At 42.9% G+C, this 24,767-nt stretch overlaps 1 protein-coding gene and 1 pseudogene across 1 annotated transcript in view; one reads left to right on the top strand and one right to left on the bottom strand.

The window, feature by feature from the left end:
• LOC106568271 (hyaluronan and proteoglycan link protein 3-like) overlaps positions 1-15,441 on the top strand; it is a 35,914-nt pseudogene extending 20,473 nt beyond the window's left edge.
• Positions 15,442-19,519: 4,078 nt separating this feature from the next.
• Positions 19,520-24,767, bottom strand: part of LOC106568264 (versican core protein) — a 30,226-nt gene continuing 24,978 nt past the window's right edge. Inside the window, exons 11-13 of the mRNA XM_045692193.1 lie at positions 23,740-23,884; positions 22,941-23,123; positions 19,520-22,828 (exon numbers count right to left, since the gene is read on the bottom strand). Coding sequence (XP_045548149.1) covers positions 22,722-22,828; positions 22,941-23,123; positions 23,740-23,884 — 435 coding nt within the window. The 3' untranslated portion in view covers positions 19,520-22,721. The remainder of the gene's footprint in view (positions 22,829-22,940; positions 23,124-23,739; positions 23,885-24,767) is intronic.

Below are 24,767 nucleotides of genomic sequence, written 5' to 3'. Positions count from 1 at the left end.
TCCTTTTGTTCACCTGACCTAGAATACCTCACAATCAAATACCGACCATATTACCTCCCAAGAGAATTATCTTCGGTTATAGCCACAGCCGTGTATATTCCCCCGTTACACCTGTTCAGTGTGCATTTACATATGATATGATCTGGTGCAACCAATTACCTTCAGAAGTCACATAATTAGTTAAATAAAGTCCACCTGTGTGCATTCTAAGTGTCACATGATCTGTCACATGATCTCAGTAAATATACACCTGTTCTGAAAGGCCCAAGAGGATGCAACACCACTAAGCAAGGAGCACCACCAAGCAAGCGGCACCATGGAGACCAAGGAGCACTCCAAACAGGTCAGGGACAAAGTTGTAGAGAAGTACAGATCAGGGTTGGGTTATAAAAAAATATCAGAAACTTTGAACATCCCACAGAGCACCATTAAATCCATTATTAAAAAATTGAAAAATATGGCACCACAACAAACCTGCCAAGAGAGGGGTACACTCCACAGAGCTGGGCTTTATGGAAGAGTGGCCAGAAAAAAGCCATTGCTTAAAGAAAAAAATAAGCAAACACGTTTGGTGTTTGCCAAAAGGTATGTGGGAGATTCCCCAAACATATGGAAGAAGGTACTCTGGTCAGATGAGACTAAAATTGAGCTTTTTGGCCATCAAAGAAAAACAAATGTCTGGCGCAAACCCAACACCTCACATCACCCCGAGAACACTATCCCCACATTGAAGCATGGTGTTGGCAGCATCATTCTCAGGGGATGTTTTTCATCGGCAGGGACTGGGAAACTGGTCAGAATTGAAGGAATGATGGATGGCGCTAAATACAGGAACATTCTTGAGGGAAACCTGTTTCAGTCTTCCAGAGATTTGAGACTGGGACAGAGGTTCACCTTCCAGCAGGACAATGACCCTAAGCATACTGCTAAAGCAACACTCAAGTGGTTTAAGGGAAAACATTTAAATGTCTTGGAATGGCCTAGTCAAAGCCCAGACCTCAATCCAATTGAGAATCTGTGGTATGACTTAAAGATTTCTGAACACCAGCGGAACCCATCTAACTTGAAGGAGCTGGAGCAGTTTTGCTTGAAGAATGGACAGAAATCCCAGTGGCTAGATGTGCCAAGCTTATAGAGACATACCCCAAGAGACTTGCAGCTGTAATTGCTGCAAAAGGTGGGTCTACAAAGTATTGACTTGGGGGGGTGAATAGTTATGCACGCTCAAGTTTTCTGTTTTTTTGTCTTATTTCTTGTTTGTTTCACAATAAAAATATTTTGCATCTTCAAAGTGGTAGGCATGTTGTGTAAATCAAATAATACCAAAAATCTATTTTAATTCCAGGTTGTAAGGCAACAAAATAGGAAAAATGCCATGGGGGGTGAATACTTTCGCAAGCCACTGTAGCTCCCTACAGAGGGCCAGAGAGGGATGGGGCCTACTCAGGGAGAGGGGGGCCAACACCCGGAGAGGAGGGCCGACCCCTGCCGACCCCCTACCCTCGACCCCCTAGGCGGCATCACTACATCCACCCTGCTGTCTTCACCAGGAAGAAAGGGGGGAGACGGCAAGAGAGGGATGGACAAAACCCTCTCTATAAGTGATTATCATACCAAAACATAACCCACAGACATGGACCTTAATGAAAATTGTCATTAGACTTTGCTACGCCAATGTGGGTATATTTGTGAAATTTGGCCCTCTGGGCCATGGACTAATTTGGGATGCATACTGTGTCTTCAATCATTTTGTAATCCATATTTGGCTCTTTTTTATGCTATTTTTATTATGTTAATTCAGAATGTATTATTTTATTTTCTACTGTGAGCAATAAAACCAAATTCTGTTGTTATTGATATCAGAAAAGGGTCAAACTGACTGATTGACTGACTGACTGCGCTACACAGACTCCACGTGATGACAAACAAATCTCATTCTAGAGCTCAATGCCACGAATACAGTTGATCTTATTTAATTTCTATACATCAACAATTTTTCCTCTGAAGTAACAAGCTATAAGACCAAGTGAAAACAAATACCTTCCATCGTTTATTCATTATTTTATTGAAACAATATGTTCCTCCAGTCTTCATCTTTAATAGAGATTTCCTCCTCATTCTAATGACACTATACATCTTCTACATTTACATTTACATTTAAGTCATTTAGCAGACGCTCTTATCCAGAGCAACTTACAAATTGGTGCATTCACCTTATGATATCCAGTGGAACAACCACTTTACAATAGTGCATCTAAATCTTTTAAGGGGGGTATTCCTAGGTATTCCTTAAAGAGGTGGGGTTTCAGGTGTCTCCGGAAGGTGGTGATTGACTCCGCTGTCCTGGAGTCGTGAGGGAGCTTGTTCCACCATTGGGGTGCCAGAGCAGCGAACAGTTTTGACTGGGCTGAGCGGGAACTGTGCTTCCTCAGAGGTAGGGGGGCCAGCAGGCCAGAGGTGGATGAACGCAGTGCCCTTGTTTGGGTGTAGGGCCTGATCAGAGCCTGAAGGTATGGAGGTGCCGTTCCCTTCACAGCTCCGTAGGCAATCACCATGGTCTTGTAGCGGATGCGAGCTTCAACTGGAAGCCAGTGGAGAGAGCGGAGGAGCGGGGTGACGTGAGAGAACTTGGGAAGGTTGAACACCAGACGGGCTGCGGCGTTCTGGATGAGTTGTAGGGGTTTAATGGCACAGGCAGGGAGCCCAGCCAACAGCAAGTTGCAGTAATCCAGACGGGAGATAACAAGTGCCTGGATTAGGACCTGCGCCGCTTCCTGTGTGAGGCAGGGTCGTACTCTGCGAATGTTGTAGAGCATGAACCTACAGGATCGGGTCACCGCCTTGATGTTAGTGGAGAACGACAGGGTGTTGTCCAGGATCACGCCAAGGTTCTTAGCACTCTGGGAGGAGGACACAAGGGATTCGTTATCCCTTTCATGCCCTGACTCCAGTCCACTTATTGATATCTGAACAAAAGAGCCTCATCGAAATTGCAACAAGCGGTTCTGTGAAAATTGAATTTAACCAGAAGCCACTGCCAGATTTCTGGATTATCCCGCCTTGGCAAATCGCGCTGTTAAAACACTGATGCCCTTTGCAACCACTACCTATGTGAGAGTGGATTCTCGGCCCTCAGTAGCATGAAAACTAAATACAGGCACAGATTATGTATGGAAAATGATTAAAGACTGAGACTCTCTCCAAATCAACCCAACATTGCAGAGTTATCTGCATCCTTTCAAGCACACCCTTCTCATTAACCTGTGGTAAATTATTAAACATTTTCGATGAACAAATAAGGTTTTATATGGTTAAATAAAGAGCAAAATTATTGATTATTATTATATTATTATTTGTGTTCTGGTCCTATAAGAGCTCTTTGTCACTTCCCATGAGCCGGGTTGTGACAAAAACTCAAACTCATTCTTATGTTTAAAAAATGTATCGTATAGTGTGTGTGTGTGTGTGTGTGTGTGTGGCAGGCTTACAATGATGGCAAAAAACAACATTGAAGAGTACGCTGACCCTGGTGCTAGAGGGGGGTACGCAGCTGGAAGTTGAATGTTTGAAAGGGTATGGGACTATAAAACGTTTGGGAACCACTGCTCTACAGGATCAGTGGGTCCCTCGCGGGATGGTTGAGCTAATGTAGGCTAATGCGATTAGCATGAGGTTGTAAGTAACAAGAACATTTCCCAGGACATAGACATATCTGATATTGACAGAAAGCTTAAATTCTTGTTAATCTAACTGCACTTTCCAATTTACAGTAGCAATTACAGTGAAATAATACCATGCTATTGTTTGAGGAGAGTGCACAATTTTGAACATGAAAAGTTATTAATAAACAAATTAGGCACATTTGGGCAGTCTTGATACAACATTTTGAACAGAAATGCAATGGTTCATTGGATCAGTCTAAAACTTTGCACATACACTGCTGCCATCTAGTGGCCAAAATCTAAATTGCACCTGGGATGGAATAATACATTGTGGCCTTTCTCTTGCATTTCAAAGATGATGGTACAAAAAAATACAAAAGAACGGTTGGTTTTTTCTTTGTATTATCTTTTACCAGATCTAATGTGTTACATTCTCCTACATTAATTTCACATTTCCAAAACCCCATCTGTTTGATTGTTAGATGAATGTATTAATAGTCACTACCCTTTCCAGGACACAAAGCCTGGATGAAAATATTGTTTCTACAAAGGAATTAATTGAGGAAGCTGCAGTGGAGGAAGGACCGGGGTCATTCCAAAGCCCATTCCAAAGCCCATTTATTCTGGAACAGAATAATAAATCATATCAGGATATATTTATGTAGCACATTTCAGGCATGAATGCAACACAATGCACTTCACAGGAAAACACTATGAAAAAAATCATGAAACATTTACTACACAAGAAACATAAGAGGATAAACAACATCAAAAGAATAACAATTTAAAACAAAAGACTAAAAAAGCACCCCAAGGTAAATGCACACCTGTTTAGTGTGCATTTACAGGTGATTAGAACACTTGTTATTGTCATTTTTCCACGTGTTCATTACACCTGTTCAGCCTATTGGGTAAGGAATATTTGTAGTTGTTTTTTGAAAATTGCTGAAAACAACTTATTTGGAAGCTAACATCACATTTTGGGATTTTTTAAAGCATTTATGTATTGAAAAATCGCACATAAACGCTTCATAATTCATAAAGGTATTTTTTTTCATTTTAATTAGCTATCCATAATTTTTCCTTGTCTGAAGTATCAAGGTAAGTATCAAGTATATATATATATATATATAAAAAGAATATTTCACTTTCCATCCACCAGATGTCACTATAGTTTCCAAACCACAAAGGCTGAATTGAAATGTTTTCTAAAAAGGAATTTATAAACTGTTACTGAGGCAGGACCAGGGTGCACAACATTTGAGATAAATAAGGTTCTTGTGCGTATGGAAAATGTCTAGAATCTTTTATTTCAGCTCATGAAACATGAGACCAACACTTTACATGTTGTGTTTATATTTTTGTTCAGTATTGTATATACATCCATGTGAAAATGTGATGCAAACTGAGACGTCACCACTCTAGTTGGTAATCCAATGTTTTGAAAATAGCTGGCTATCCACCGATCCAGTACATAACATGTGAAAATGGCGCTGGGGAAGAAGGCTGATGTTTTACGTATTCCTAACCAATTGTGTTTTTTTGTTCGTTTCTTTGCATTGTTTGAAACCATTTTTTAAAAACGTATTTTCTACAAATATTGCTGCTACCATCTCTTATGGCGAAAATAAATTCTGGACATCAGAACTGCGATTACTCACCACGAACTGGCAGAATCCTTTTTTTCCTTTTATGAGTCCGACGAGCAATGATGTACTTCTTTCTCGGGAACAGGCCCAGATCCCCATCATTTGCGTGAAGAGAAGACGGAGAAAAAGGGTCCAGAGGGCGGGCTGCCTTCTGAGAATTCGTAGGCGATCAAATAAACCTCCCCTTCCTTCCATTCTGCTAGCAAACGTGCAATCTTTGGAAAATAAAATTGATGACCAACGCGGAACATTAAACTACCAACGGGACATTCAAAACTCTAATATCTTATGCTTCACAGATTCGTGGCTGAACGACGACATTATCAACATAGAATAGCAGCCTCTGGTAAGACAAGGGGCAGCGAACTATGTATTTTTGTAAATAACAGCTGGTGCACGATATCTAAGGAAGTCTCAAGGTTTTACTCGCCTGAGGTAGGGTATCTCATGATAAGCTGTAGACCACACTATCCACCTAGAGAGTTTTCATCTGTATTTTTCGTAGCTGTCTACATACCACCACAGACTGATGCTGGCACTAAGACATCACTAAATGAGCTGTATTCCGCCATAAGCAAACAGGAAAATGCTCACCCAGAGGCGGCGGTCCGACTTTACTCCAGACACAGAGACACATAGAAAGCTCTCCCTCGCCCTCCATTTGGCAAATCGGACTATAATTCTATCCTCCTGATTCCTGCTTACAAAAATTCAAGCAGGAAGCACCAGTGACTCAATCAATAAAAAAGTGGTCAGATGAAGCAGATGCTAAGCTACAGGACTGTTTTGCTAGCACAGACTGGAATATGTTGCTGGGATTCCTCCGATGGCATTGAGGAGTACACCACATCAGTCATTGGCTTCATCAATAAGTGCATCAATGACGTCGTCCCCACAGTGACCGTACGTACTGTACGTTCCCATTGACAGACAGTCATCTCTCCCTCAAAGTGCCAGAGTGTCTCTCCTTATCTCTGACTGTGTGTCCTGTCCCCCATGTGTGTTAAGAGATAAATAAATCACTCAAATCCCTAAAATAGCAACATCTGTCAGTACAAGCTATTTCTCTCTTTTTGTTTGAGAGCCCATGGTGTAAGCTGGTGAAATGTAAGAGTGTGAGTTGAGCACTGAAGTTTACCTTAAACTCTGCCCATGATATTAGGCTATTAGCATGGTAAGAGCATCATAACAAGGTTATGGTTACCTGCACCAAACTCTGCTTGACAGATCAGAACGTTACAGAGCTCTGAAAACAATACTGTCTGTACCATACCTGTGAGCCAGAAGATGGGCTTTTAGCCAGATTGTTGTTGAAGAACTAAATCTATATAGCATTGTTGAAAGTAGAAAGTCAGGTACCCAAGCTAACATTCAACTACAGTACATAGAAACATCATTCTGGCACAATTGGATATTTCAGTCCGATGCCAACAGTAAATCAAGAATACGTTTAATTGATATTCTGAAGATGACTGACTTTAAATAAACATTTATGAACATTTATAGGTTTCATCAGAAGTAACTACACAAACAATAATTTAATATTATTTACGCTTTCAGTAAATTCCAGTGGCTTGACCCAATCCTAGTCAATTAATCCAATAGACAAATATCCCACTCACTCCAAATGCATAACAGAACACCAGAAGTAGTGATACTGTTGACTTTTCTCTTTATCTCAATGACCTCATTTATATTCCTCATGTCTGTCAAATCAAATCAAATCGTATTTGTCACATACACATGGTTAGCAGATGTTATTGTGAGTGTAGCGAAATGCTTATGCTTCTAGATCCGACAGTGCAGCAGTATCTAACAGGTAATATCTAACAATTCCACAACAAAACCTAATACACACAATCTAGTTGTCACGTCCTGACCAGCAGAGGGCGTAATTGTATTAGCTTTGGTCAGGACGTGGCAGAAATTTTGTGTTATGTGTTAGTTAATTGGGGTTGGACTCCCAATTGAAAGCAGGTGTGTTGAGTTGCCTTTGATTGGGAGTCCTATATAGTAGTGTGTGTTTTTCCTTGGGGTTGTGGGTAATTGTTTCTGTTCAGTGTGTTATGCTGTCAATACTGTTGAGCTGTCGGTGTTTTATTGTTTTGGAAGTGTATAGTGTTCCGTTTTGAATTAAAAATTATGAACACTAACTCCGCTGCACCTTGGTCCACTTCTCTCCATGACGACAGCTGTGACACTAGTAAAGGAATGGGATAAGAATATATAAGTATAAAATATATGGATGAGCAGTGACAGAGCGGCTAAGATGCAATAGATAGTAAAGAATAAATAGTGAAGGATACAGTATACAGTGAGGGAAAAAGGTATTTGATCCCCTGCTGATTTTGTACGTTTGCCCACTGACAAAGAAATGATCAGTCTATAATTTTAATGGTAGGTTTATTTGAACAGTGAGAGACAGAATAACTAACAGAATAAATAACAAAAAAAATCCAGAAAAACGCATGTCAAAAATGTTATAAAATGATTTGCATTTTAATGAGGGAAATAAGTATTTGACCCCTCTGCAAAACATGACTTAGTACTTGGTGGCAAAACCCTTGTTGGCAATCACAGAGGTCAGACGTTTCTTGTAGTTGGCCACCAGGTTTGCACACATCTCAGGAGGGATTTTGTCCCACTCTTTGCAGATCTTCTCAAAGTGATTAAGGTTAAGGCTATGCGTTGTGCAGACCCTACCACCATCTGAAGAGCCCTGCGGTTGTGGGCGGTGCAGTTGCCGTACCAGGCGGTGATACAGCCCGACAGGATGTTCTCAATTGTGCATCTGTAAAAGTGTGTGAGGGTTTTAGGTGACTAGCCAAATTTCTTCAGCCTTCTGAGGTTGAAGAGGTGCTGCAGTGCCTTCTTCACCACACTGTCTGTGTGGGTGGACCATTTTGTCCGTGATGTGTATGTCAAGGTACTTAAAACTTTCCACTGCTATCCCATCGATGTGGATGGGGGGGGGCTCCATCTGCTGTTTCCTGATGTCTACGATCATCTCCTTTGTTTTGTTGATGTTGAGTGAGAGGTGGTTTTCCTGACACCACACTCCGAGTGCCTCGTCGTTGTTGGTAATAAAGCCTACTACTGTTGTGTCGTCTGCAAACATGATGATTGAGTTGGATACGTGCATGGCCACGCAGTCATGGGTGAACAGGGAGTACCGGCTGAGCACGCATCATTGTGGGGCCCCAGTGTTGAGGATCAGCGAAGTGGAGATGTTGTTTCCTACCTTCACCACCTGGGGACGGCCCGTCAGGAAGTCCAGGACCCAATTACACAGGGCGGGGTTGAGACGCAGGGCCTCAAGCTTAATGATGAGCTTGGAGGGTACTATGGTGTTGAATGCTGAGCTGTAGTCAATGAACAGAATTCTTACATAGGTATTCTTCTTGTCCAGATGGGATAGGGTAGTTGCAGTGTAATGCTGATTGCATCTTCTGTGGACCTATTGGGGCGGTTGGCAAATTGAAGTGGGTTTAGGGTGACAGGTAAGATGGAGGTGATATGATCCTTGACTAGTCTCTCAAAGCACTTCATGATGACAGAAGTGAGTGCTATGTAGGCAGCAGCAGTTTTCTTTTTGTAGTCCGTGATTGTCTGTAGACCCTGCCACATACATCTCGTGTCTGAGCCGTTGAATTACGACTCCACTTTGTCTCTATACTGACATTTTGCTTGTTTGATTGCCTTACGGAGGGAATAACTACACTGTTTGTATTCGGCCATACTCTCAGTCACCTTTCCATGGTAAATGCGGTGGTTCGCGTTTTCAGTTTTGTGCGAATGCCACCACCTATCCACAGTTTCTGGTTAGGGTAGGTTTTAATAGTCACAGTGGGTACAACATCTCCTATACACTTACTTATAAACTCACTCACCGAATCAGCGTATAGTTTCATATTATTCTCTGAGATATTATTACTTATTATTGTTAAGGTGTTAAGGATGCCACTTCATGTCTGAGAGCCAGTGTTAGACTTCGACATGCCCGGGGGTAAATATGGAAACATCTGAGGGCTCAGAGACTCAATCATCTCATGATGAAGTGGACACTGATTAATTGGGGTCACCCATGACCTTGCCTCGTCGTTCAGCCCGGCAGAGGAGGCCCAGAGACATTCTAACCTATAACACTTTGGGCTGCCAAGCTCTTATCAGGATAACAACTAGAGATGCTCAGCGGTGTATATATTTTCTTGTTTACCTTTACTAATCACAATGTGATCATATTTAGTTGGGGTTTCGTCTTTACCCATATAGGTAGACTGGGCATGTCTATATAGTTATGAGTGTTTGTTCAGTTTTCTCAGGTGTTCTCATGACCAGTACTTACATCCTCTGTGTTTGTTTTGAGGCCAGTGAAATGTTTGGGACAACATTTCTTTTCTGCAGGGGGGTGTTGTAAGTGGCTTAATACAGTTGTTTTCCAGCCACTAGGGGGTGCTCTGGTGAAGCCCATGGGGGAAAAAAATATATTGTTTAAGTGAACTGGGGAGAGGAAGAAAAATGAACAAAAAGTGCTGTAAACTGCTGTTACATGTGCGGACATGACTAAAAGTCAAGGAAACAGTACCTTTCGCATTGTAGTTTATATTATAATCTCTTAGAAAGGGTAACATGCGTCTCTCTGATGTGAGACTGAGTGGCTCCACTATGCCCAGGGTCTGTGGCCCCTCGTCTGACACACACACACACACACACACACACACACACACACACACACACACACACACACACACACACACACACACACACACAGGACTCTTGTTAAAAGCACCAACGTGGAGGAAACACCTGGTTAAACAAATATTGGAGCAGTGTGTGTGTGTGTGTGTGTGTGTGTGTGTGTGTGTGTGTGTGTGTGTGTGTGTGTGTGTGTGTGTGTGTGTGTTTAGCAACAGCTGGTGGAAGAACACAACGTGTCCAACTTTTTCTTGGTGGAGAATCAAGAACAGGAATGAAGGATATTTTGTGGTTCAGCTTCCACAGCTTCAACATATGCTTTTAGTAGTAGACTACTGCTCCTTTTATTGAGCAAATTAACCTGATTAATAAAATATGGATTATTGTAACATTATTCTAACAAGATCATTATTTTTTTAAATGTTTTATTTCACCTTTATTTAACTAGGTAGGCCAGTTGAGAACAAGTTCTCATTTACAACTGCGACCTGGCCAAGATAAAGCAAAGCAGTGTGACAAAAATAACAACACAGAGTTACACATAAACAAACATACAGTCAATAACACAATAGAAAAATCGATGTACAGTGTGTGCAAATGTAAAAGAGTAGGGAGGTAAGGCAATAAATAGGCCATAGAGGCGAGATAATTACAATTTAGCAATTAACACTGGAGTGATAGATGTGCAGATGATGATGTGCAAGTATAGATACTGGGATGCAAAAGAGCAAGAGGGTAAGTAATAATATGGGGATGAGGTAGTTGGGTATGCTATTTATAGATTGGCTGTGTACAGGTACAGTGATCAAATAAGCTGCTCTGACAGCTGATGCTTAAAGTTAGAGAGGGAGAGTTTTGCAATTCGTTCCAGTCATTGGCAGCAGAGAACTGGAAGGAAAGGCAGCCAAAGGAAGTGTTGGCTTTGGGGATGACCAGTGAAATATACCTGCTGGAGCGCGTGCTACGGGTGGGTGATGCTATGGTGATCAGTGAGCTGGGATAAGGAGGGGCATTACCTAGCAAAGACCCACTTTGGGTCGAGACCCATACTTTTAGAAAGGCTGTTCTAGTGAATCTGGTGTCTCTGGTGTCCTCAGCTGTCTTTAGAGATGACTGTTACAACATCCCATCTCTACTATAGTAGATGCTACTGGTACTAGCATCTACGAAACCCACCCAGTCCTTCCGTCACAGACCCAGGTTGGATCCTTTGCGTATACTGAAATGAATACAGAAATGCCCCATTCAAGACTAAATAAACCACCCAGCCCAGCCTTAGTCCTCCAGTAACAGCGTCTATGTTCTGTTTGAGCCACGTACTGTACTGTACATTTTACCAGCGTTTTTTTTATTGATCTATTAACCACAGAAGCAAGTGAGAGGACTGGTGAAACACCTACAGACTGTTACACCATAACGTACCTGTCTATTAACATATCTGGACGCACAGGAACCTGACATACCGTATGTTTATTTTCCTACAGACATGAACATAACCTAAAACTTAATCTCATCCCCGGACTAATTGCTACCCCATGTACCCTGTAGGTCTGGCAGAGATGATTATTCTCAACCACACATAAACCTGACTATGTTCAATCTCTAACATAAACCTGACTATGTTCATTCTCTAACATAAACCTGACTATGTTCATTCTTTTATCACCAACAAACTATCATGGTCCAAACACGCTAAGACAGTCGTGAAGAGGGCACAAGAAAGCCTATTCCCCCTGAGGAGACTGAAAAGATTTGGCATGGGTCCTAAGATCCTCAAAATGTTCTACAGCTGCACCATCGAGAGCATCCTGACTGGTTGCATCACTGCCTGGTATGGCAACTGCTCAGCCTCCGACTGCAAGTCACTACAGAGGGTAGTGCGTATGGCCAAGTACATCACTTGGGCCAAGCTTCCTGCCATCCAGGACCTCTATATCAGGCGGTGTCAGAGAAAGGCCCTAAAAATTGTCAAAGTCTACAGTCACCCTAGTCATAGACTGTTCTCTCTGGGACCGCACGGCAAGAGATATCGGAGCGCCGAGTCTAGGTCCAAGAGGCTTCTTAACAGCTTCTACCCGCAAGCCATAAGACTTGGTCTACACGGACAAGTTCTGGCCTGGTTTAGATCTTATCTGTCGGAAAGATATCAGTTTGTCTCTGTGGATAGTTTGTCCTCTGACAAATCAACTGTAAATGTCAGTGTTCCTCAAGGCTCCGTTTAAGGACCACTATTGTTTTATATTTGACCTCTTGGTGATGTCATTCGAAAACATAATGTTAACTTTCACTGCTATTCGGATGACACACAGCTGTACATTTCGATTAAACATGGTGAAGCCCCAAAATTGCCCTCCCTGGTAGCCTGTGTTTCAGACATAAGGAAGTGGATGGCGGCAAATGTTCTACTTTTAAACTCTGACAAAAAATGAGATGCTTGGTCTAGGTCCCAAGAAACAGAGAGATCTTCTGTTGAATCTGACAATTAATCTTGATGGTTGTACAGTCGTCTCAAATAAAACTGTGAAGGACCTCGGCGTTACTCTGGACCCTGATCTCTCTTTTGACGAACATATCAAGACTGTTTCAAGGACAGCTTTTTTCCCATCTACGTAACATTGCAAAAATCAGGAACTTTCTGTCCAAAAATAATGCAGAAAAATTAATCCATGCTTTTGTCACTTCTAGGTTAGACTACTGCAATGCTCTACTTTCCGGCTACCCGGATAAAGCACTAAATAAACTTCAGTTAGTGCTAAACACGGCTGCTAGAATCTTGACTAGAACCAAAACATTTGATCATATTACTAGCCTCACTACACTGGCTTCCTGTTAAGGCAAGGGCTGATTTCAAGGTTTTACTGCTAACCTACAAAGCATTACGTGGGCTTGCTCCTACCTATCTTTCCGATTTGGTCCTGCCGTACATACCTACACGTACGCTATGGTCACAAGACGCATGCCTCCTTACTGTCCCTAGAATTTCTAAGCAAACAGCTGGAGGCAGGGCTTTCTCCTATAGAGCTCCATTTTTATGGAATGGTCTGCCTATCCATGTGAGAGACGTAGACTCGGTCTCAACCTTTTAAGTCTTTATTGAAGACTCATCTCTTCAGTAGGTCGTATGATTGAGTGTAGTCTGGCCCAGGAGTGTGAAGGCGAACGGAAAGGCACTGGATCAACGAACCGCCCTTGCTGTCTCTGCCTGGCCGGTTCCCCTCTCTCCACTGGGATTCTCTGCCTCTAACCCTATTACAGGGGCTGAGTCACTGGCTTACTGGTGCTCTTCCATGCCGTTCCTAGGAGGGGTGTGTCGCTTGAGTGGGTTGAGTCACTGATGTGATCTTCCTGTCCGGGTTGGCCCCCCCCCTTCAGTTGTGCCGTAGTGGAGATCTTTGTGGGCTATGCTCGGCCTTGTCTCAGGATGGTAAGTTGGTGATTGAAGATATCCCTCTAGTGGTGTGGGGGCTGTGCTTTGGCAAAGTGGGTGGGGTTATATCCTGCCTGTTTGGCCCTCTCCGGGGGTATCGTCGGACGGGGCCACAGTGTCTCCCGACCCCTCCTGTCTCAGCCTCCAGTATTTATGCTGCAGTAGTTTATGTGTTGGGGGGCTAGTTTCAGTCTGTTATATCTGGAATATTTCTCATGTCTTATTCGGTGTCCTGCGTGAAAGAAAGAAAGAAAGAAAGAAAGAAAGAAAGAAAGAAAGAAAGAAAGAAAGAAAGAAAGAAAGAAAGAAAGAATTAGAGAGGGCATACTTACTTTCTTTCACTCTCTCGGAGGACCTGAGCCCTCGGACCATGCTTCAGGACTACCTGGCCTGATGACTCCTTGCTGTCCCCAGTCCACCTGGTCATGCTGCTGCTCCAGTTTCAACTGGACTTATGTGTGACTCCCAATCAACAACAACGAACTTCAGCTGTGCCTGATTGGGAGCCAAAACAAAGAAATACAAAAACATAGAAACAGAACATAGAACGCCCACCCAATGTATCACCCTGGCCTAACCAAAATAAAGAACAAAAAACCCCTCTCTATGGCCAGGGCGTTACAACGTGTCACTGCCCACCAACCCCAAACTGAGGATAAAATGGACCAAGCTGACCTCAGAATACCTCAAAGAGGTGTGTTTCTACAAGAACCAATGTCATAAAATAGACCAGGGTAAAACTTGAATCAAACCTCCTTTTCCATCCATATAATGCAGGACTTTTAGTCAGAGTCAGATACTCTACAGGTCTGGTCAAAAGTATTGCACTATGGGGGATAGTCTGTCATAAAAGAGACCAGGAAGTATCCATTGGTGCCAAATGATGACATCAATTTCAAATCATCCTTCATCTTGTTCTAGGTGGATGTGTTCGTTGCCATGGGCTTCCACAAGCGGAGTTACGGACGTTTCCATGGACGCGTCTACTTACAGGACTCGCCTCCTACCGATGCGTCGCTGGTCATCACAGAGCTCACACTGGAGGATTATGGGAGATATAAGTGTGAGGTCATCGACGGGATGGAAAACGGAACATGTGTGGTGTCTCTGGACCTGCAAGGTAACATACGCATGGATGCTCGTAGACACTCACACACACAGATACTGAAAGTATGCCCTCACACAGCATTTAAAATGCACTCCGTTCACTTTTCAGGTATGGAAATGTTTGACTAACTCTTTGGGAGAACCATCATTTTAAGTGACTGGGCTGTGGTAAAGTGACTGTGTCAACTCCGCAGCAGCCTGTCCTTGTCTAGCTGGCCCAGGGTTCTGGCTATATATAGCACCACGAGCTGACTACCCAGGAGGACTGTCAGGGGCACACACTCGCGCACAAACACACACTTGCACACACACAGGCATGCGCATACAGGTGCACACACAAGCACGCTCATGCAGAAGCACACACACACATGGCTCTCCTCCATGGGACAGGGTATAACTCCATACATCAGCCAGCCAGACCTGCTTTATTATATATGAGAATGATCACCCATTGCCAATCTAAAGCCTGGAGTTACAGGCCTACAGCCACCACACACGAACACAACACTGGAATAGAAATAGTAGGATTTGATAAAAGGCTATAAGGTAATGGGGGTTTAGCTATTACAGTTTGTTTTTTTACAACTACTGTTTTGTTTAAAGAGAGATTAAGTGAACACATAAAACCCGAAGCAAATTGATGTTTTATTTATTGCTGTTATGTTATTGATTTTCTCCTCTCTCTTCCACATCTCCCTCTCTCTCCCTCTCTTCTCCTCTCTCCTCTCCCTGTTATCGTCTACCCCTACTTCCCTGAGCTGGGTCGTTACAACCTGAACTTCTTTGAAGCTGAGCGGCGTGTCGCGATCAGGACTCCATCATGGCGTCGTTTGACCAGCTGTATGAGGCTTGGCATTGGGGTTTGGACTGGTGCAACGCAGGGTGGCTGAGTGATAGGTAGGTTCTCACACACATTGAGAACCTATTACATTTACAAAGAGAAGGAGGGAGAGGAGGATGTGGGAGAGGACATAGGAGAGAGGGAGGTCATGTGGAGGAAGTTAGTGGTATAACTAAAACTGTGATGTTTTCTTTTTAGATACTGTAAAACACGAGGTGTGAGACAAAATCCATGTTTTTTTTCTAATCTGGGACCTGAAATTGTACGGGCATAGTTTACGCATATTTAAGGTAAATGTTATTTAATCTGTTGTTTCTATGCAGGAACAGAAAGGGAAGATGGATTTGGGGACGGGAGGGAGGGAGGGAGGTAAAGATGATGTCACACATTCCCAAAGTGACATAGTTAGTGGATTATTCATGCCATACCCCAAAGGACGTGCTTGGACTGAGAACAACCTGGTACAACTTCTGATAATTGGACTGATACCTTTGGGCACTTACCTGTTCTGTGCAATTAAACCTAGGACAACAAAAGAACAACACTATTTACACAAAAACTAAACGCAAAGATGGCGTAGATCAAGCTATTATTATATTACAGAAAGCAACTACTCTGAGTGTACAAAATCAGGATCATAGCTTTCACCTGGATTCACCTGGTCAGTCTATGTCATGTGTCAGTGTATAGCACAATGAAAAGCCTGTCTACTGTCCATCTTTGCAGGGTGCTACAACAGTGTCATGTACTTCAGCATCATTTTGAGGAGTTTATTTTATAATGTGTGGACCAAACATCAGTCTCATAGAAACAGATAAAAAGGAGAAGGCAACCATTAGCATTGTTTCAGTTTTCAAATATGAATGTGTAGAATGTGATTATCTAGAATTGTATTTCTGTTCATGAATATCTTTTGATATATAAATATTAACATTACAGTTTTATTTTCTATGCTATCCCAGAGTTTCATGATCAGTCAAAGGGCTAAAGTGTTGAAACTAACCCCAGAAACATAAAAACAAGGAAAAACAAATACAAATGTTGCACTGAACACTGTGTTTATGTCAGAAGACTTACGGTGGCCTAGAAGGGACAAGGTAAACAGTATTAAGTCCTCAGCAGCAACACAAAATGCCTGGCAATAGAGTACTGTGCCACTGGGTAGTATCTTGACATGCAGACCTGCAGTATAATCATTATGTAAGACACTAGTTTCTGTGCCTCTATGTATGGCTTAGCCTCTAGTGTCTAGAAACACAAGGCGAGCATCTGAGCTTGTATGCACTGCAGATAGGCAAAATAAATACTTGCAGTGTAATTTCACATTTCTTAAAACAAAACAAAAAAACAGATATTTTTTACACAAATCATTTCTTAGAGGGAATGAGTAGACCCAGTGATATCTATGGAGCTGGTTGTCTGAACAGTGACAGGCTGTTAGCAAGCTAACGATGCTAAGTTAGTCTGCATGTCTGAAGCCGATCTAGCTGCATTACCACAGAGCCTGCAATACCCTCACTCATCACTAGCAGAGCAGCCCTCTCTAGACTAGACCATGAATGGGCCAGAAAATCACCCCATTTAAGGGTAGAGGATATAGTAGGAGGATGGGATACGGGATATAGTAGGAGGATAGGGGTAGAGGATATAGTAGAAGGATAGGGTTAGGGGATATAGTAGGAGGATAGGGTTAGAGGATATAGTAGGAGGATCGGGGTAGAGGATCTAGTAGAAGGATAGGGTTAGGGGATATATTAGGAGGATAGGGTTAGAGGATATAGTAGGAGGATAGGGGTAGAGGATCTAGTAGGAGGATAGGGTTAGGGGATATAGTAGGAGGATAGGGGTAGTGGATATAGTAGGAGGATAGGGGTAGAGGATATAGTAGGAGGATAGGGGTAGAGGATTTAGTAGGAGGATAGGGGTAGTGGATATAGTAGGAGGATAGGGGTAGAGGATATAGTAGGAGGATAGGGGTAGAGGATTTAGTAGGAGGATAGGGGTAGAGGATATAGTAGGAGGATAGGGGTAGTGGATATAGTAGGAGGATAGGGTTAGGGGATATAGTAGGAGGATAGGGTTAGGGGATATAGTAGGATAGGGTTAGGGTATATAGTTGGAGGATAGGGGTAGAGGATATAGTAGGAGGATAGGGGTAGAGGATCTAGTAGGAGGATAGGGTTAGGGGATATAGTAGGAGGATAGGGGTAGAGGATATAGTAGGAGGATAGGGTTAGGGGATATAGTAGGAGGATAGGGGTAGAGGATATAGTAGGAGGATAGGGGTAGTGGATATAGTAGGAGGATAGGGTTAGGGGATATAGTAGGAGGATAGGGGTAGAGGATCTAGTAGGAGGATGATGGTTGAGGATATAGTAGGAGGATGATGGTAGAGGATATAGTAGGAGGATAGGGTTAGGGGATATAGTAGGAGGATAGGGGTAGAGGATCTAGTAGGAGGATAGGGGTAGAGGATCTAGTAGGAGGATAGGGTTAGGGGATATAGTAGGAGGATAGGGGTAGAGGATATAGTAGGAGGATAGGGGTAGAGGATATAGTAGGAGGATAGGGGTAGTGGATATAGTAGGAGGATAGGGTTAGGGGATATAGTAGGAGGATAGGGGTAGTGGATATAGTAGGAGGATAGGGGTAGAGGATCTAGTAGGAGGATAGGGTTAGGGGATATAGTAGGAGGATAGGGGTAGTGGATATAGTAGGAGGATAGGGGTAGAGGATATAGTAGGAGGATAGGGGTAGGGGATATAGTAGGAGGATAGGGGTAGAGGATATAGTAGGAGGATAGGGGTAGGGGATATAGTAGGAGGATAGGGTTAGGGGATATAGTAGGAGGATAGGGGTAGAGGATCTAGTAGGAGGATAGGGTTAGGGGATATAGTAGGAGGATAGGGGTAGTGGATATAGTAGGAGGATAGGGGTAGAGGATATAGTAGGAGGATAGGGTTAGGGGATATAGTAGGAGGATAGGGTTAGGGGATATAGTAGGAGGATAGGGGTAGAGGATCTAGTAGGAGGATAGGGTTAGGGGATATAGTAGGAGGATAGGGGTAGAGGATCTAGTAGGAGGATAGGGTTAGGGGATATAGTAGGAGGATAGGGGTAGAGGATCTAGTAGGAGGATAGGGTTAGGGGATATAGTAGGATAGGGTTAGGGGATATAGTAGGATAGGGTTAGGGGATATAGTAGGAGGATAGGGTTAGGGGATATAGTAGGAGGATAGGGTTAGGGGATATAGTAGGAATAGGGTTAGGGGATATAGTAGGAGGGTAGGGTTAGGGGATATAGTAGGATAGGGTTAGGGGATATAGTATTAGGATAGGGTTAGGGGATATAGTAGGATAGGGTTAGGGGATATAGTAGGAGGATAGGGTTAGGGGATATAGTAGGATAGGGTTAGGGGATATAGTAGGAGGATAGGGTTAGGGGATATAGTAGGATAGGGTTAGGGGATATAGTAGGATAGGGTTAGGGGATATAGTAGGATAGGGTTAGGGGATATAGTAGGAGGATAGGGTTAGGGGATATAGTAGGAGGATAGGGTTAGGGGATATAGTAGGAGGATAGGGGTACCAACAGACACATGCAGGCCCTCAGTAATGTACGTGTTTCCAAACGTGGGGGACGTTTGCATAAGTGTTTTCCTGCCAGTTTGAGGAATTACAGAAGTCTTTTCGTGGTATTACTGTTCTGTTCCTTGATCTTGTTACTGAAAAATGTCTTTCAAAGCAGCAGATTGTTTTAGAAGCTGGATGACGTCATGAGGGTGGTTGGTTTGCTGGCGGCGTTTCATATTTTCATGCTGGTTTCTAGAGCAAAAGGCTATTTTCATGTCCCCCAACCAGCCTTCAGCTGTTGCCAGGACATTCAGCAGGGCTGGACTGACAGACAGACAGGAAAGATAGACTCATTCACTTAGTGAGAGTATGTCATCACTCTAAGCATTAGACATTAGAATACATCCCCACTCCCTGAAATAAAGTACAGTGGCTCCCTCTGTTGGTAATCAATACTTATTGCAGGTAAAGACAATATTTGTCTAATTTTCAACAAGCTCCAGTGTATGTAATGACTAATCTTCTGCATTGAGATATGAAGCGAGAGAACATTGATACACATGGATAAAATTTGTTATAATATTTTTATTGCACACACAGCAGAAGTTGCGATGGAGCAGAGGATGGTGTATGGGTACATTATTAGTGGGTCTTTGGCGACATACACAACATAACATAGAAACAGACTAAGTATTCTCTGATAAGTCACATTCCCTCTGCCTCCTCCGATACAGTATCCCCAACACTCTCTGGGTAGAAACAGACATGGATGATAAAACAAACAGAATGTATGAAAGCAGTAAACAAAGAAGACAAATGCAGCAGAATCCTCTAACTGAGGAACAGCGATATTAGCCGATAAACTTTCAATACAGTCTCCTCTTTGTACTGTTGTCCATGCTTAATCAGGAGCAATTGATTTATACAGATATTTTACGGACGATAGTAACAGGATATACTGAAGAAGTATTTGAGCTATTTTTTGGGGACCAATAATGTTCCTAACGTAAAAAGGAATCATTTGTATTTCTAAAAGGTCATAGTTCAAGTGTCTTTGAGGTTGTGTTACTCTGCTTAGATGTGCCTGGATAGGTATTTTACGTATCAGCCAACAAATTCATATGTTACAGCAATCTGATGCCTGACGGCGCAGTCGATGATCTGGCATGCATCCATTGGTTGATACATGCATTGTCTGAGCAGGGGAACACGACCTGAGTGTTTCTCAAAGTTGGTTCTGTTGAGAGCAGTTTGTGGTGATTCTTGGGTACAGTTGGTTCTGTTGAGAGCAGTTTGTGGTGATTCTTGGGTACAGTTGGTTCTGTTGAGAGCAGTCTGTGGTGATTCTTGGGTACAGTTGGTTCTGTTGAGAGCAGTTTGTGGTGATTCTTGGGTACAGTTGGTTCTGTTGAGAGCAGTTTGTGGTGGTTCTTGGGTACAGTTGGTTCTGTTGAGAGCAGTTTGTGGTGATTCTTGGGTACAGTTGGTTCTGTTGAGAGCAGTTTGTGGTGGTTCTTGGGTACAGTTGGTTCTGTTGAGAGCAGTTTGTGGTGGTTCTTGGGTACAGTTGGTTCTGTTGAGAGCAGTTTGTGGTGATTCTTGGGTACAGTTGGTTCTGTTGAGAGCAGTTTGTGGTGATTCTTGGGTACAGGTCAACCCCCTGCCCAGCACAGTAACAGCTCAGATATCTGGATTGTATAACTTTACTAAACAGGTTGTGTGCAACATAAAGAACTGAAAGGCAACATAATGTAAGATAAGGTACTTTCTCTGCAAGGTACAACAAGACAGATTTCTGTAAACAGCAAAAGAAGTCATTGTTGTAAAAATCACTTCAGTTCTCATGACCTTTAACAGTATCACAGTCCATTCATAGGTGTAACATATACAATAAATTAAATGGATATGTCTTCATATATAACTTTTATCCTCTATCTTATGAGTCAGGTCTCTAGCCACAGCACACGCCCACCCACATACCTGACATGCATTAAACTCTATATTTTCCTCTTTATCATTGTATACATACTGTTTTTTTTTTAAACACACCCTTTTAAAAACATGATCTTTACGATGAAGGAATGACTGATGTTTTTGAATACGCTGGAGAGCCACTGCAGGAGGTGACTGTCACAGATATCAGGTCTATGCTCCATATGTTAACAGTCACTTGTCATGAACAACGATTGCACTTCATAGTGACTTTTTCATTGACCGAAGATAGTGATAAACATGTGGCTAATTTTTATTTACATAAAATGAATTCACATGACATACTGCCTGTATGCACAATATTGAATCAAGACTACACTGAGTATACAAAACACTAAGAACACCTGCTCTTTCCATGACACAGACTGACCAGGTGAATATAGGTGAAAGCTATGGTCCCTTATTGATGTCACCTGTTAAATCCCCTTCAATCAGTGTAGATGAAGGGGAGGAGACAGGTTAAAGAAGGATTTTTAAGCCTTGAGGCATGGATTGTGTATGTGTGCCATTCAGAGGATGAATGGACAAGACAAAAGATTTAAGTACCTTTGAACGGGGTATGGTAGTAGGTGCCAGGCACACTGGTTTGTGTCAAGAACTTCAACGCTGCTGGGCTTTTAACACTCAACAGTTTTCCGTATTTATCAATAATGGTCCACTACCCAAAGGACATCCAGCCAACTTGACACAACTGTGGGAAGCATTGGAGTCAACATGGGCCAGCGTCCATGTGGAACGCTTTCAACACCTTGTAGAGTCCATGCCCAGACGAATTGAAGCTGTTCTGAAGGTGGGGGGGGGGGTTGTATATGAGAACAATCAACTTCTATCTTCCATTCTGTGAGCAGAAAATGTGGAATGATTCATATAAACCTTCATAACTTGCTGATGTGATTATGTGAATGCTCATTATTCCAAATAATAAACTAGGGTCTCTTTCACTGGAATAATTGCAAACTTGTCACCAGGGCACAGGCAGACATTCTAGTAGTGAGACAAATATATATTTTATATGTCTTTTCAGTGGATTATTTCTCAGGAAAAAGAAACAGGATAAAGTGGACATTTTCAGAAAGCATTGGATTGAGATGTGTCCCTCTAGAGCAGGCACAGAAAAGCTCTCCTGTTCTAGAGATGGACACTGTTGCTGTATTAACCATTAAGGCACTGTGTGTTGTTGTAGGAAGAATCAGATGTGATCTGGGGAGATTTCGCTAAGCAAGATCAAGATCAAGTTAGCCAACTAACTTCAAAAATATTCTGAAACTTAATTTGTCCTAGTTGAATTTGAAATTGACTCAATACTCAATACAATACAATGTGTAACAATGTTTATTAAACCTGTGTTTTATCAGTTTATCAGAGTTAGCTTGCTGATTATGATTATGCCTTGTGAAATACTCCATGGCCCTATCCAGAGCCATAGCTATACATATTTATAAATAGTTCTGAATGTATGTCTATGGGTCTGGCCCTAGCTAGCCCCTTTGATCCGATCTGACTTGATCTGGGATTAGTACATTACTCAAAATTATAGAAATCCCAGTTGGAAGAGTCCTGGAATCAGGAGGGAATAAGCAGGAAATTCAGAATCCTCCAACCAGGATTTCTGGAAAATTTTGGAATTTGGGGAATTTTGCAACCTTATCTGCGCTTTTAAGGACTGAGCAGAGATCAGATTAGTGTTGATGTCTCTTCTCTCTCTGGCTCTGTTGCTGCTGGTTACGGCTGCCCTGACGTTGCTGGTTGTAGTTCTTCTGTTGGTCTTGGTTGTTTTAATTGTTGTATTGTTGGTTTCGATTGTTGTGATTGTACTGATTCTGGTTATGATTGTGATTATCGGTACGTTGCCTAGAAACGAAAGACTTCTGGTAGGTAGCGGCTGAAAAAACAAAAGGAGAGATTGTTAATGTCGTTGCATCAAGGCCCTGATTAGTTGGTGGCTATAGTCTGTTCTGGTTGTCATGGAGACAGCGGAAAGGGAAGGTACTCACGGCTCATACAGGTGATCTTGGGGCTGTCCCATTGGCCATTGTCACGGCAGCGGATGGTAGGGACATGTCTCTGTATGAAGCCGTTTTTACAGTGGTAACGAACCAGAGTGTTGATTTCATAACGAGGCTTCATAGAACCAAACACACAGGCATCCTTCACTAATGGGGGCTGGCTGCAAGAGACTGGAGGGAGGAGAGAGGACAAGGGTAAGGTGTGTGTGTGTGTGTGTGTGTGTGTGTGTGTGTGTGTGTGTGTGTGTGTGTGTGTGTGTGTGTGTGTGTGTGTGTGTGTGTGTGTGTGTGTGTGTGTGTGTGTGTGTGTGTGTGAGAGTGCATGTCTGGGTAGCCCTTTGATTAGCTGTTCAGGAGTCTTATGGTTTGGGGGTAGAAGCTGTTAAGAAGCCTCTTGGACCTAGACTTGGCGCTCCGGTACCGCATGCCGTGCGGTAGCAGAGAAAACAGTCTATGACTAGGGTGCCTGGAGTCTTTGACAATTTTTAGGGCCTTCCTCTGACACCGCCTGGTATAGAGGTCCTGGATGGCAGGAAGCTTGGCCCCGGTGATGTACTGGGCCATACGCACTACCCTCTGTAGTGCCTTGCGGTCGGAGGCCGAGCAGTTGCCATACCAGGCAGTGATGCAACCAGTCAGGATGCTCTCGATGGAGCAGCTGTAAAACCTTTTGAGGATCTGAAGACCCATGCCAATTCTCTTCAATGTTTTTCAACGAGGAAAATTGAAATTTGGTTTACTTTCTGAATTGACTGGAATTGAACTGGAATTGACCCATTTGTGTTACCTGTGCCCTTCTTGCAGGTGAAGGTGAGGTGGTAGTTGCAGGGTACATCGTTCCACTGTCCTCCCTCGTGCCAGATCATCACCACACAGTCCTCTCCAGATTGGAAGAAACTGTCTGGCTGGTTGGGACGCCAGTGCTCATATTGCTGCAAACAAACAAATCACACACTCTCATCATCACCAAAGTTTAGACCTTTTTACTACAGTCATATTCACTAGCAGCTTAACAGCTCCACAGTTACCCTGATAGCTCACACAGCCCTTACTGTATAAGATCATCATTCACAGTATACCTGACCAATAAGGTAGTCACTGTATAACACAGGGGAGGAATCTCATTGTAACTTCTTTACCAATCTCATTCATCACTAGCCACTATAGGAACCAGATGACAGTACCTTTTAACAAGCCTATCAGTTTATACACAAGTTTCCTTTGTTAACCCTGCTTTTCTGTAAGCTGTCAGAAGCTTTACTAACGAACAGCCGCTAGACGAAAGAACCCAGTGGAGACTCCTGTGACAGAATAGTGCTGCGGTGGCGTTAGCATGTGGCTGTAATACACAAAGAGGTCATACGGGGGCGCTATTGCGCCATCTCAGTGAGCCAGACCTATAATCTCTACTGTGAAACTGAACCAGATGTTTAGCTAACCCCCGACCACCAGCACCACCCTCTGGCATGGGGACAGGGGGAATTCTCCCCAATTTTCCCCGCCTCCCCCTTCTCTTCTTTAGGATATTTTTGTTGGAGTGTCCCTGGTTCAAACGGCTACAGCTATGCATTAATGCATGTTAACTAAAACACACACTCAAACACACACATGTACACTTAGAACTGAACAAGGTTGTATCTTGCAGTACTGAGCGATAACGCCGTTAAAAAACAACATTGTTTCAACAGTATCATCTGTGTCTCTCTCTTGTGGCTGTGTGTGCGCAGCAACACACACACACACACACAAACACACACACTGTCCTTGCTCCATATCTCAGCTCACACTTCATACAGAGAAAACAGACATTCTCTG

Source organism: Salmo salar, chromosome ssa01, assembly GCF_905237065.1.
Source record: "Salmo salar chromosome ssa01, Ssal_v3.1, whole genome shotgun sequence".
Lineage (NCBI taxonomy): Eukaryota > Metazoa > Chordata > Actinopteri > Salmoniformes > Salmonidae > Salmo > Salmo salar.
Note: the sequence above shows the minus strand (reverse complement) of the source record. Positions and strands in the feature narration are given on the sequence as shown.